We start from the raw sequence: 14288 nt of genomic DNA on the forward strand, positions 1-14288 counted from the left end.
GGGGAAAGAGTGAGAGGATGGGGGAAAGAGTGAGAGGATGGGGGAAAGAGTGAGAGGATGGGGGAAAGAGTGAGAGGATGGGGGAAAGAGTGAGAGGATGGGGGAAAGAGTGAGAGGATGGGGGAAAGAGTGAGAGGATGGGGGAAAGAGTGAGAGGATGGGGGAAAGAGTGAGAGGATGGGGGAAAGAGTGAGAGGATGGGGGAAAGAGTGAGAGGATGGGGGAAAGAGTGAGAGGATGGGGGAAAGAGTGAGAGGATGGGGGAAAGAGTGAGAGGATGGGGGAAAGAGTGAGAGGATGGGGGAAAGAGTGAGAGGATGGGGGAAAGAGTGAGAGGATGGGGGAAAGAGTGAGAGGATGGGGGAAAGAGTGAGAGGATGGGGGAAAGAGTGAGAGGATGGGGGAAAGAGTGAGAGGATGGGGGAAAGAGTGAGAGGATGGGGGAAAGAGTGAGAGGATGGGGGAAAGAGTGAGAGGATGGGGGAAAGAGTGAGAGGATGGGGGAAAGAGTGAGAGGATGGGGGGAAGAGTGAGATGATGATCGGGGAAAGAGTGAGATGATGATCGGGGGAAGAGTGAGATGATGATCGGGGGAAGAGTGAGATGATGATCGGGGGAAGAGTGAGATGATGATCGGGGGAAGAGTGAGATGATGATCGGGGGAAGAGTGAGATGATGATCGGGGGAAGAGTGAGATGATGATCGGGGGAAGAGTGAGATGATGATCGGGGGAAGAGTGAGATGATGATCGGGGGAAGAGTGAGATGATGATCGGGGGAAGAGTGAGATGATGATCGGGGGAAGAGTGAGATGATGATCGGGGGAAGAGTGAGATGATGATCGGGGGAAGAGTGAGATGATGATCGGGGGAAGAGTGAGATGATGATCGGGGGAAGAGTGAGATGATGATCGGGGGAAGAGTGAGATGATGGGGGGGGGAGTGAGATGATGGGGGGGGAGTGAGATGATGGGGGGGGAGTGAGATGATGGGGGGGAGTGAGATGATGGGGGGGAGTGAGATGATGGGGGGGGAGTGAGATGATGGGGGGGGAGTGAGATGATGGGGGGGGAGTGAGATGATGGGGGGGGGAGTGAGATGATGGGGGGGAGTGAGATGATGGAGGGGGGAGTGAGATGATGGGGGGGGAGTGAGATGATGGGGGGGGAGTGAGATGATGGGGGGGGGAGTGAGATGATGGGGGGGGAGTGAGATGATGGGGGGGGAGTGAGATGATGGGGGGGGAGTGAGATGATGGGGGGGGAGTGAGATGATGGGGGGGGAGTGAGATGATGGAGGGGGGAAAGAGTGAGATGATGGAGGGGGGAAAAGTGAGATGATGGAGGGGGGAAAAGTGAGATGATGGAGGGGGGAAAAGTGAGATGATGGAGGGGGGGGGAAGAGTGAGAATGATGGTGGTGGGGAGAAATGAGCTGGGGGGGGGGGTGTCGGCCTGGCGCTCGGTCTGATCGCTCCCAGCCCCGGGCCCGGGCCCCCGGACTCACCGTGACTCCATAGCGCAGGGCGAGGCCTCGGAGGGTGTCGCTCGGGCTGACCGGGTGCTGGATGTATTTCTCGGCCAGCGGGGCCGCCACACTCGCCGTGCTGCCGTACGAGCGCGTCTTGGTCCGGGCCAGACTCTGGGACAGCTCGGCCTCCGACTCATCCCCTCCACCGGCCCCGGGAGGCAGCGGCTCGGACATCCTCCCCTACCCCGGAGTGAGGGAGGGGGGAAGCGGGGTGTGGTTTAAAGGCGAGGCCGGGGCCCGAGATGCTGCTCCTTTGATGGAGAAGGCGGCAGCTGAATGACGACAGGAGCCTCACCCTCCGAGAATCTGCAGCAAAAAACCGCCGCCAACTCCCTGATAAAAAGGCCACTTCACGCAGCGCCGAACCTTCCGTGTTTGTGGCTCACCGAGTAACGCGTTCGTCTCGGAGAACGTAGGGTCTCGGGTTCAAAACCCTCCCATGGTCCTATGTAATCTGATTACTCAGTGGCCTGGAGAGGAGTGCTGCACTGTCAGAGGTCTCCAAATATAAGCGAAGTTAAACTTCCATTCTCCAGTGAATGCAAAAATCCCAGGTCACTGTAATCCCAAACGTTTTCCCACTGTGACTCCCTTTTGAGGCATGAGGCCAGACCCTCTTGATCAAAGTAAAAGTAGTGTATTGAGATGGTTGGAAAATTATTTAACAGTCGGGAACCTGGTGTGCTTTTCCAGCACCACTCTAATCTTGACTGATCTCCAGTCCTCACTTTCACCTAGGTTGGGATATCTGGTCGGCATAGACAAGTTGGACCGAAGGGACTGATTCTGTGCTGTACGTCTCTATGATAGTATTCCTACTCGGTTCAGGCAGCATCCGAGGAGCAGGAAAATCGACATTTCGGGCAAAAGCCCTTTATTCCTAGATTGGCTCTCTAGGTCAGTGGTGAGGTTTTTCTCTGTGCAAACTCCTTCTCTGGACATTGACCTCTCAGAGAGTTCTGACTAACAGTCTACAGCTGTTGGACTGCTGTCAGTTCTCCTCCCAACTGTTCAATTTAGGGGTTTTATTAAATGGATTAGAAGATAAAGAGAGAGAAAGGGAAAGAGAGAGAGAGAAGAAAGAGAAGGGAGAGAGAAAAAGAGGGAAGGAGAGGAAAAAAAGAAAGAAAGTTATTGGCTGAGCAGAAAGGGAGAAAGAAAGAGAGAGAAAGTTCTTTGTGGAGCAAAAAGACAGAGAATTGAGAAGTTACGACTTAGCAAAATCAAGTGAACAGGATGGAGATTAAAAGAGAAGGTAGTGATATATATAAGTATGTCAAAACTCAGCCATGTTTTGATGGGAAAGATTTTGAAGCCTTCTTCATTTCATTTGAAAAATTGGCTAGGTAGATGGAGTGGTCCGAGGATTTATAAGTAATGCTAGTTCAGACTAAACTGGTAGGCAGAGCTCGTGAGGATTCTGCTGCATTTTCAGATGAGGGGTCAAGAGATAATGAAGAGGTTAAACAGGCTATTTTAAGTGCTTATAGACAGAAGTTCAGAAACACAAAGAAGGAACCAGGTAAGACTTATGTTGAGCTCGAAAGAGTTAAACATAGTAATTTTGATCGATGGGTGCATGCTTTGAAAATAGACAGGACATTTGAGGCTCTAAGAGAGATTGTTCTGCTGGAGGAGTTTAAAAACTCACTTCCAGAGATGGTAAGAATTCACGTGGAGGAACAGAAAGTTCAGGAAGTGAGAAGGGCAGCAATTAGCAGATGAGTACATGTTGGTGCATAAGACAAGCTTCCGGCCAGAATTTCGTCCTGTGAGGCATAGATGTTGGGAGAAGGGGAGATCCTACACTGCAAAACCAAGAATAGAGAGCACGGTGAGATTTTATCACAGGATAAAAAAAGAAGCGCAAAAGCATGGAAAGGAGCTGAAAGATCTCAAATGTTTCCACTGTGGTAAAGTGGGACACAGAAAGTCACAGTGCTGGTCATTAAAGAAAGGTGCTGTGGGAAAAGATATGGTAAAGGAAGCTAAGCCAGTGGCATTAGTGAAGGTTGTAAAGGAGACCCAAGAAGAGCTGAGGAGCTGCAGGAGAGTGCACAGCCTAGGCAGGGGCTGGGTATGGAGTTAGTGCCTGATCTCTACAAAGAACTTTCCTCTGTGGGTAAAGTTTACTCAGAAAAAAAGGGGGAGAAGGACAAAAAGTTATAACTTTGAGAGATACAGGGTCTAACCAGTCACTGATAGTAAGGGATGAGTGAATATGCACTATTTCTGATTTGTTACCCGAGAGTGTGGCAATTTGTGGGATAGATGGACAGAAATTTAGTGTTCCCCTATGTAAGATCAGGTTAGAGTGCCAACTTAAGACTGGGGAAGTTACAGTGGGAGTGGTTGACAGAGTGTCAGATCCAAGGTGGGAGTAACACCCCTTGATGTGAAGAAGCCCAAGGAAGACCAAGAAAGTGAGGAGTTAAACCAGAAATACCCTGGTATTTTCCCAGACTGTGTTGTAACCAAATCCCACTATCATAAGTTGCAGCATGAAGCGAAAAGCAAAGAGAAAGATGAAGGGGTTGAGGTTCAGTTAGCGGACACTCTGTTTGACGTAATGGTGCAGGAAAAACCTGAACAGGCAGACAGTGTTTAGTCCTGAAAGGCTAAGAGACTTGCAACAGCAAAACAAGATGATAAAAGATATATACGTGGATGCGTACTCTGAAATGGAGGCAGAGAATATTCTGGAGGGTTATTATATGAAAGAAATAAGGCAGAAATGGAGACCATGACAGGTTAATGCAGAGGAGAAATGGGCCAAAGTGCAACAGATTGTGTTGCCGGTAGCATACAGACAGGAGGTATTATGGGTAGCACATGAACTACCTGTAGGAGGTCACCTAGGGGTACGAAAGACTCAGGCTAAGGTACAAAAACATTTTTATTGGACTGGAATGCACAAGGATGTACTTTTGCCGTATACATCATTCATGCCAAATGGTAGGTAAGCCACAGGCAGTAATAAACCCGGCACCTTTGTTGCCAATTCCTGCATTTGACAAACCTTATAATAGATTGTGTAGGCCCCTCTTGAGAACTAAAAGTGGGAACCAGTACTTGTTAACCATAAAGGATGTGTCTCCCAGATTTCCACAAGCAATTCCATTACAGAATATCAAGGCAAAAAGGGTAGTAGAGGGGTTAGTAGCTTTCTTCACACAGTATGGGCTACCCAGAGGGATTCAGTTGGACCAAGGGTCAAATTTTACTGCTAGGCTGTTTAAAGAGGTTATGGATAGCTTAGATGTACAGCACTTTAAATCCAATGTGTATCACCCTGAATCCCAGGGAGCTTTAGAAAGATGGCATCAGACCTTGAAGATCATGTTGTGAGTATACTGTCAGGATTACCCGAATGATTGGGGTAAAGGTATCCCATTCGTATTGTTTGCCATTAGAGATGCCCCAAATGAATCTACTCAGTTCACTCCCCTTGAGTTAATATTTGGTCATGAAGTGAGAGGTCCTTTGAAATTAATTAAAGAAATGTTGACAGGACCAAAGTTGGAGATCTCACACTTGTCGGATGAGGGAGAGATTAAACCAAGTAGGTGAGTAAGCTAAACAGCACCTAAAGAGGGCACAGTATAGAATGAAGCAGGTGGCAGATAAAAGCTCTGAGACTCGAATGTTTTCCTGAAGGGATAACGTGTTCGATTCCAACCCTAGGTGACTGTCTTTGTGGAGTTTGCATATACTCCCTGTGTCTGCGTGGGTTTCCTCCAGGTGCTCCGGTTTCCACCCATTGTCTAAAGATGTGCACCTCAGGTGAATTGGCCATGATAAATTGCCCATAGTATTAATTGCATTAGTCAGAGGGAACTGGGTCTGGGTGGGTTACTCGGAGGGTCAGTGTGGACTTGTTGGGCTGAAGGGCCTGTTTCCACACTGTAGGGAATCTAATCTACTGTTACCAGTGATAGGAGATCCCTTCAAAGCCAGGTTTAGTGGTCCCTATCAAATTGGGAAAAAGTTGAGTCCAATGAATTATCTAGTAAAGGTACCAGATAGAAAAAAAAGGTATTGAGTGTGTCATGTGAACATGTTGAAACCATATTATACTAGAGAGAAAGAACTGGAGAAACAGATGTTAGTTACTGCCCTACAGAGTGAGGAATCAAATCCAGATAATGTGGTTTTGATGTGCCTCAAAATAGATTAAGTAATGAAGAAGTCTTTGAGGAGTGGGATAGGTTAGTAAGCTATCTGTCTCATGAACATAGAACACAATTGAAAGATTTGTTACTGCAGTACAAAGACGTGTAAGAATCAGATGGGGAGGACTAATGCTATTGTACATTAAGTAGACGTAGGGACATCTGCTATGATAAAACAATACCCCTATCCGCTTAATCCTTTCGAAGCCAGACAGGTCCAAAAGGAGGTGGAGGCCATGCTCGATGAGAACATCATCGAACCAAGCCAGAGCGAGTGGAGTTCGCCAATCGTCTTAGTTCCCAAACCGGATGGGACTCAACGATTCTGTGTGGATTATCGGAAGGTCAACGCTGTTACAAAATCGGACTCCTATCCAATTCCTAGCTTGGAGGACTGTATCGAGAAAGTCGGATAAGCCAGTTACATCACCAAGTTGGACTTAATGCGTGGTTACTGGCAGGTTCCTTTATCAGAGTTGGCAAAATAAATTTCCCCGTTTGTAACCCCAAATGGGCTCTCAGTTTAAAGTGATGCCCTTTGGAATGAAGAACGCACCCGCTACATTCCAAAGATTCATGAACAGAGTTGTGGCTGGGTTAACAAACTGTGCACTCTATTTGAACGATGTAGTGATCTTTAGTAAGTCCTGGAAAGATCAAATGGTACTTTTGGTAGAGCTCTTTGAATGACTATGAGAAGCAAAACTGGTCATACACTTAAATAAAACATAATACAAAGTAAAGGTAATGTTCTTGGGACATAATATTGGTCATGGAAGGTTGACTCCACAGAATGCAAAGACGAAGGCTATCAAGGAATTTCCACCACCAACCTCGAAGAAAGAGGTGCTTCAATTCTTAGGATCAGTGGATTTTATTAGAAGTTTATTGCAAACTTCAGAAGTGTAGTGGCATCATTAACCGATTTGCTGAAGAAGAACACAGTTTCGGTGGACAGAACCATGCCCGGAGGCATTCGACCATTTGAAAGCCATATTAACCACCAAACGAGTTTTAGCTACACCAAACTTTTCAAAACCTTTTAAAGTCACCATTGATGCTAGTGACATAGGAGTTGGAGCTGTATTCCGACAGGAAGATGAGGATGGGATTGAACTGCCAATTGGTTACTTTATGAAGAAGATCAACATCCACCAGAGGAAATTCTCCATAATCGAAAAAAAGAACTATTGAGTTTGGTACTGGCCTTGCCACATTTTAATGTGTATGTTGTGAACAATGTGTCAGAGACGGTTGTGTACACTGACCACAATCCACTTACATTCTTACAACACTTTAAAGATAAGAATATGAGACGATTTTGTTGAAGTCTTATGTAATTGCCGATGCGTAACTGATAGAGTTTTTATTTAATGTTTTATATATATATATATGTATATGGGAGGACGTTAAGGTGAACTTATATTAAAGTTATCTGTATGTTAGGGTAATGGTTTAAAAAATAGAGAAGAAAAAAGAAACCATCTTTTCATGATGATGGTTCACTTTTTTCTTAATTGGGGGAGGTGTTATGAAGATGTGGGTGAACTATACCTTTTAAGTGAGTAAAAGCTAGCAGTGACAGCACCAAGTCTTCTCAATAAGACACAATGTAACATGTGCTCCAGCTACTGGGGTAGCTGGTTGCCTGGAAACAACAAAACAAATTTGAATTAGGCCAATCAGTTTAAATTATACCCCGGAAAATACCAAATTCCAATCAAGGTTGAATTGAGTATATTGACAATTTTAAAAGCCAATGACACAATCTGATGTTTTGGGGTACAAGAGCAGGGGAAGTTGAATAGTTGGGAGGAGAACTGACAGCAGACCAACAGCTGCAGACTGCTAGTCAGAACTTTCTGAGAGGTACCTGTCTAAAGAAGGGGTTTGCAGAGAGAAAAAGTTCAACACTGACCTAGAGAGCCAATCTACAGATGAAGATAAAGAGAAGATTCGACCGCTGGCTGGTTTTAAAATTAAGATTTTCCTGTAAATTTTAATTGGGAGTTTTATCAGACTAGTATTATAGAAGGGAAGGTAAAAGATGGGTTAGAGGAAGGAATTGTAAATAGTTGTTAGTTAATTATTCTCAGTTATACTTTAAGAAATAAAGTAGTTAGGTTTTACTTTACATAATTCTTGGTCACTCATAGAGTCACAGAGATGTACAGCATGGAAAGAGACCCTTCAGTCCAACTTGCCCATGCTGACCAGATATCTCAACCCAATCCAGTCCCACCTGCCAGCACCTGGCCAATATCACTCCAAACCCTTCCTATCCATATACCTATCCAGATGCCTTTTAAATGTTGCAATTATACTAGCCAACACCACTTCCTCTGGCAGCTCATTCCATACACGTACCACTCTCTGAGTGAAATAGTTGCCCCTTAGATCTCGTTTATATCTTTTCCCTCTCACCCTAAACCTATGCCCTCTAGTTCTGGACTCCCCACCCCCAGGGAAAAGACTTTGTCTATTTATCCTATCCATGCCCCTCATAATTTTGTAAACCTCTATAAGGTCACCCCTCAGCCTCCGATGCTCTGGGGAAAACTGCCCCACCCTGTTCAATCTATCCCCATAGCTCAAATCCTCCAACCCTGGCAACATCCTTGTAAATCTTTTCTGATCCCTTTCCAGTTTCACAACATCTTTCTGATAGGAAGGAGACCAGAATTGCACGCAATATTCCAAAAGTGGCCTAACCAATGTCCTGTACAGCTGCAACATGACCTCCTTAATCCTGTACTCAATACTTTGACCAATAAAGGAAAGCATACTAAACACCTTCTTCACTATCCTATCTACCTGCAACTCCACTTTCAAGGAGCTATGAACCTGCACTCCAAGGTCTCTTTGTTCAGCAACACTCCCTAGGACCTTACCATTAAGTCTATAAGTCCTGCTAAGATTTGCTTTCCCAAAATGCAGCACCTGACATTTATTTAAATTAAACTCCATCTGCCACTTCTCAGCCCATTGGCCCATCTGATCAAGATCCCGTTGTAATCTGAGGTAACTTTCTTTGCTGTCCACTACACCTCCAATTTTGGTGTCATCAGCAAACTTACTAACTATACCTCTTATGCTCACATCCAAATCATTTATATAATTGATGAAAAATAGTGGACCCAGCACCGATCCTTGTGACACTCCACTGGGTCACAGGTCTCCAGTCTGAAAAACTACCCTCCACCACCACCCTCTGTCTTCTACTTTGAGCCAGTTCTTTATCCAAATGGCAAGTTCTCCCTCTATTCCATGAGATCTAACCTTGCTAACCAGTTTCCCATGGGGAACCTTGTCGAATGCCTTACTGAAGTCTACGGATGCTGGGAGGATATTTCCTCTTTAGGGAGAGACCAAGACTTGGAGAAGCACAGTTTTAAAATATGGGGCTTCCCTTCTGGAACAGATTTAAGGAAACATTACATCTCTGAAAAGTCTTTGGAACTCTCTTCTCAAGAGAGCAGTGGGGGCAGGGTTATTTAATTTTTTTTGATAGATATTTTTATTGAAGAAAAAAAATTTTTAATAACATATTATTTACAAACTTATAAAATAATACACACAAATACTAACATTAATATCCAATTAAATATTAAATAAATAATAGCCAAAACATAGCAAACAAAGAGAAAAGATTAAAAAAAACACTACTAATCAAACCTATAACTAACCAGAACATATAATAAAATATCTTGCGTTACTCAAAAGGAAAAAAAAGATAACATAGTAATTAAATAATGAGGTACATGCTTAGAATGAATTAACATCAAGTCATAATAAAACCCGTATTCGTATGGGATTCCTCCCCCCGGGGGCCCCCGGACCAGCCAGAACCGTTACCACAACTAGATAATAGCCCTTGACAAAATGGCCAAAATATCTGTATCTATATAGTTCAGAAAGGGCTGCCATATTTTATTAAATAATTCTATTTTTTGGTGCACCATATTTGTAAGGAAGTCAAGGGGAATACATTCCATGACCAATCTATACCAATTCGAAAGTCCTGGAGGGCCCTCAGCTACCCAGTTTATTAAGATTTTTCCTTGCACAAAAGGAGAGAATGGAGAATAATTTCCTCCCGTGCACATCCAGGGAAGGTAGGCTCGAAAAGCCCAGGAGAAGGGATACTGGACCCACCCTAATTTCTGCTCCCAAGATTTCTGTTAGAGCATTTACTACTCTGACCCAGTATTTGTGGATCTTGTGACATGTCCATAAGCAGTGTGTGAGAGTGCCGACCTCTATTTTACATTTAGGACACATTGGAGATGCTCCTGCCTTATATTTTGCCAATCATTCCAGTGCTATATGAGTCCTATGGAGTATCTTTAATTGAATAGCTTGGGTTCTACTACAGATAGAGATCTTTCTGGCATTTTCCCAGATGTCGTCCTACATTTCTGAAGAGATTTCCAACCCCAATTCCTGATTCCATGTTTTAAACATTCTTTCCATGTCTTCCGATACTTTGTTGTGTAGTAAATGATAGAGAGTGCTGACCGAGGGTAAACCCATTGGCCACAAAACTCTTCGTTCCCTATCTGATTTATAAGAGCAATCTAATAACGTAGTCTTCTTCTGTATGAAATCTCGAATTTGGAAGTACTGAAAGAGGTCCCCATTCGGCAGTCCAAATTTCTGGTGTAGCTGTTCAAAAGACATCATAACCTTCCCATCGTACAGCTCCCTTAAGCAGGAAATACCCCGGACCTCCAGGATTTAATTGTGGCATCTGTGAGCCCTGGTTGAAAACCCCATGCTCCCACGACAGGAGTGTAAGGGGAGGTTTTTTGTGAGTTGCCCTCGTTTTGCCGCATTATCTTCCAGGCTTTAATTGTGTTTAATACAATAAGGTTTTTACAATGGTCCATAATAACTTTCATTTTATCTAAAAATGGGAGATTAATAAGGGGACACTTTGCTTGAGAGGCCTCGATGTCCATCCAGATTGATTGCGGGAGACCCAATCAGCTATGTAACTTAATAGAGAACTCAGCTGATACTTTCTAAAGTCTGGAAAATCCAGCCCTCCCCTTGCTTGTGGAAGCTGCAGCTTCTTTAACCTAATAAGGGGCCGTCTTTGATTCCAGATGAAAGAACCAAGCCAACCATATAGTTTGCACAATGCCGGCCTTGGTAGCATCACAGGGAGCATTCTCATAGGGTATAGGAGACGGGGTAAGATATTCATTTTAATTAGAGCTATTCTGCCTAACCAAGATATTGGAAGACTCCCCCCAAATTTGAAGGTCCTGCCTTATCCTCTCCAATTGATGTACAAAATTGACTTTATACACCTGGCCAAATATTGGGGTGATAAAAATACCTAAATATAAAAAACCCTCCAGAGACCACCAAAAGGGAAAGCAAGATCCATCCGATAAGTGGGACATACTAGCGAGACCGCCCATCGGCATGGCCTCCGATTTTGTGAAATTAATTTTGTATGCTGAGAATGCACTAAATAAATTAATTACTTGGATCAGGCAGGGCACGGACATCAAAGGATGACTAAGAAAAAGGAGAACGTCATCTGCATAAAGGGTAATTTTATGTTTACCTGAACCAACCCTCAGAGCCATTATATTAGAATCAGCCCGTATAGTATCTACTAGTTGCTCAATTATTAGTGTAAATAACAACGGTGAGAGAGGACAACCCCTACCTACACTGAAGCTATCCAAGCCTAAACCTTTAGTAATCATGGCTACTTTGGGGTCATTACACAATATTGAAACTCATTTAGCGAATATCTTTCCGACACCGAACTTTTCCAGAGTGTAAAACAGGTATCTGGATTAGTGGTGCTGGAAGAGCACAGCAGTTCAGGCAGCATCCAAGGAGCAGCTCCTTGGATACTGCCTGAACTGCTGTGCTCTTCCAGCACCACTAATCGAGAATCTGGTTTCCAGCATCTGCAGTCATTGTTTTTACCTTGTAAAACAGGTGTGACCATTCAACCCGGTCAAATGCCTTCTCTGTGTCCAACGAGACTACTATTCCTGGTATTCTTTCCTGATGACAGACCTGAATCACATTCAGAACCCTTCTAATGTTATTAGATGATCTACGGCCCTTGGTAAACCCCGTCTGGTCCTCTTTAATGATGTGTGATAACACCTTCTCCAACCTCAATGCTAATGTTTTAGAAATAATTTTAAAATCTACATTTAACAAAGATATTGATCTGTATGATGCACAATCTTCTAGGGCCTTTCCTTTTTTGAGAATGGGAGAGATATTCACCTCTCTCAACGAAGGGGGGAGGCAGCCCTGACCATATGAGTAATTACACATGTCTATAAGTGGACCAGCTAATACTCCTGTAAACGCTTTGTAGAATTCAGCCTGGAATCCATCTGGGTCAGGTGCTTTATCACTCTGAAGCTGCCTGATTGTGTCAAGTACTTCCTGGGTTGTTAGGGGAGCATTCAGGACCGATACCTGTTCCGGAAAGGCCAGGCTTTTAAAAAAGGACTCCATCTTCTTAGCTCTGTTTTCACAATCCTGCGATTTACACAAATCAGAGTAAAACTTTCTGAAGATTGTGTTGATCCTTTTATGATCATGAGTCAAAGTATCAGCACTTTCCCTAATGGACATGATAGCTTGAGGGGCCTTTTTTTTCCTTGCAAGATACGTTAGGTATCTACCACCCTTATCGCCATATTCATGTAATCTTTGCTTTGCAAATAATATTTCCCTCTTTGCTATTTGGGTAACTGCAGTATTCAGGACTGTCCTAAGGGCTGTAATCCTTTGTAATTTAGCAACAAAGGGTCTATCAACATAAGCCATCTCAGCTGCCTTCAAGCGAGCCTCGAGTAGACGCTGTTGTTCTCCCTTTTGTTTTTTTCTGGGTCGCCGAGTATGAAATGATCAGACCCCCCGCTTAGGCCTTAATGGTCTCCCACATCACCGACGGGTTACTGGCCGTACCTGAATTAATTTCCAAAAAGGTTTTGAATTCTTGAGAAAAATATTTACGAATTTACTACCCTTCATTAAGAAAGAATCCATACGCCAATGTCGGGGGGGTCATTTCATTGTCCTTAGTCTTGATTTCCCTATACACTGCAGCATGATCAAAGATTATTATACTACCTATTTTGCAGGATAGTATGGAATTCAGAAAGGTAGAGGGAGCAAAAAACATATCAATTCTAGTGTGACACTTACGTGAATTAGAACAAAAGAAAAATCTCTACCTTGCAGATGAAGGCACCTCCACACATCTACAAATCCTAGCTCCTTATTCAAACCTGCCAATTGTCTGGATCTAAGAGATATATCGTAGTACTCTTGGGTATCCTGTCTACCTCTGGGTCCATAATACAATTAAAATCTCCTCCTATAATTGTGTAACGAGCCCCGAAAGCCATCAGTTTGGAGAATGCTTCCATTATAAATTTGAAAGAGTGTGCTAGAGGATAATAAAGATTCAAAATCCCATACTCTTCTCCATTTATAAGGGCTTTGATCAGTATATACCGACCAGATTCATCCTTTATCTGACTTAAGATTTTGAAAGGAAGGTTCTTCTGAATGAGAATGACTACTCCCCTACTTTTTGAACTAAAAGGTGAAAAGAAGGCCTGAGCAAATCCTCCCTGCTGTAATTTCAAGTGCTCTTTATCTGATAAATGTGTCTCCTGTAAGAGAGCTATGTCAACCCTTTCTTTTTTGAGGTTTGATAGTATTTTCTTCCTTTTGATTGGTGAATTACTCCCCTTGACATTCCAGGTGCACCACTTAATCGAATGACTAACCATGATCGTCCAGGCAAGTCCGAGACCCCCCCCCGGGAGGAAGAACCTTCCCCAAAGCACCCCGAGCATAGACCGTAGAAAATTCACAAAAATAGAAATTCTTTAATGCACTCACGCTAATGTAGTGAAAAACTATTTCTAAATAAGAAAAATATAAAACACACTTAAAAGGAGATTTTCCCCCTTGCTCCCAGGGGGCATCACTTCCTGTCAGTAAACCCATCGTATCCTCTCCCAACCAGCGCCCCACCCTCAACCCAGGCACCACATAGTAAAATAAAGAAATTCAAGTGTACTATAAAGCTAAAGTTGAAAGTGAGTTCCCCCCCCCTCACCCACACAAACACCTAGATACATTTAGTAAAGATAATACCAAGTATAAGCATATAAAACTATAAAGTTACAATCTCAGCGTAATAACTAAGTATAATAACAGAAAAAGAAAACCCCACTGTAAGAAAGAAATGAGGTAGGACAAAGCAAACACCCTCCCCCACCCGAATCAACGAGACCGCCCGGCCTATATAAATAAAAAGGAAATCGCATTTGGAGAACAAGTAAGCCCCCCTCCCTACACCCCGGAGACGATATTAAGCAATAAAGGAAATAAGAAGATAAAAAAAAGGTAGACCGGGGAGTGGGGGGGGGGGGGGGGGGATGCAAAACAGCATCATTAACCACATGGATTAATACTTACAGTCTATTTAAGAGAATCCGAAACATCTTTGGCCTTCTCCGGCGATCCAAAGGTATAGACGGATCCTTCGTGGCAGCGTCGCTGGGTAACGCAAGGAATACTGAA

General features: G+C 43.8%; 1 protein-coding gene across 1 annotated transcript in view; it reads right to left on the minus strand.

Annotated features, from left to right (window-relative positions):
- lysmd2 (LysM, putative peptidoglycan-binding, domain containing 2) overlaps window positions 1–1937 on the minus strand; it is a 70754-nt gene extending 68817 nt beyond the window's left edge. The window contains exon 1 of the mRNA XM_043677370.2: window positions 1504–1937. Within this exon, the coding sequence (XP_043533305.1) occupies window positions 1504–1701 (198 nt within the window). The 5' untranslated portion in view covers window positions 1702–1937. The remainder of the gene's footprint in view (window positions 1–1503) is intronic.
- Between the last annotated feature and the right edge of the window lie 12351 nt (window positions 1938–14288).

The sequence above is a fragment of the Chiloscyllium plagiosum genome, unplaced genomic scaffold, assembly GCF_037043375.1.
Source record: "Chiloscyllium plagiosum isolate Xiang-an unplaced genomic scaffold, Cpla_swu_hap1 HiC_scaffold_39, whole genome shotgun sequence".
Taxonomy (NCBI): domain Eukaryota; kingdom Metazoa; phylum Chordata; class Chondrichthyes; order Orectolobiformes; family Hemiscylliidae; genus Chiloscyllium; species Chiloscyllium plagiosum.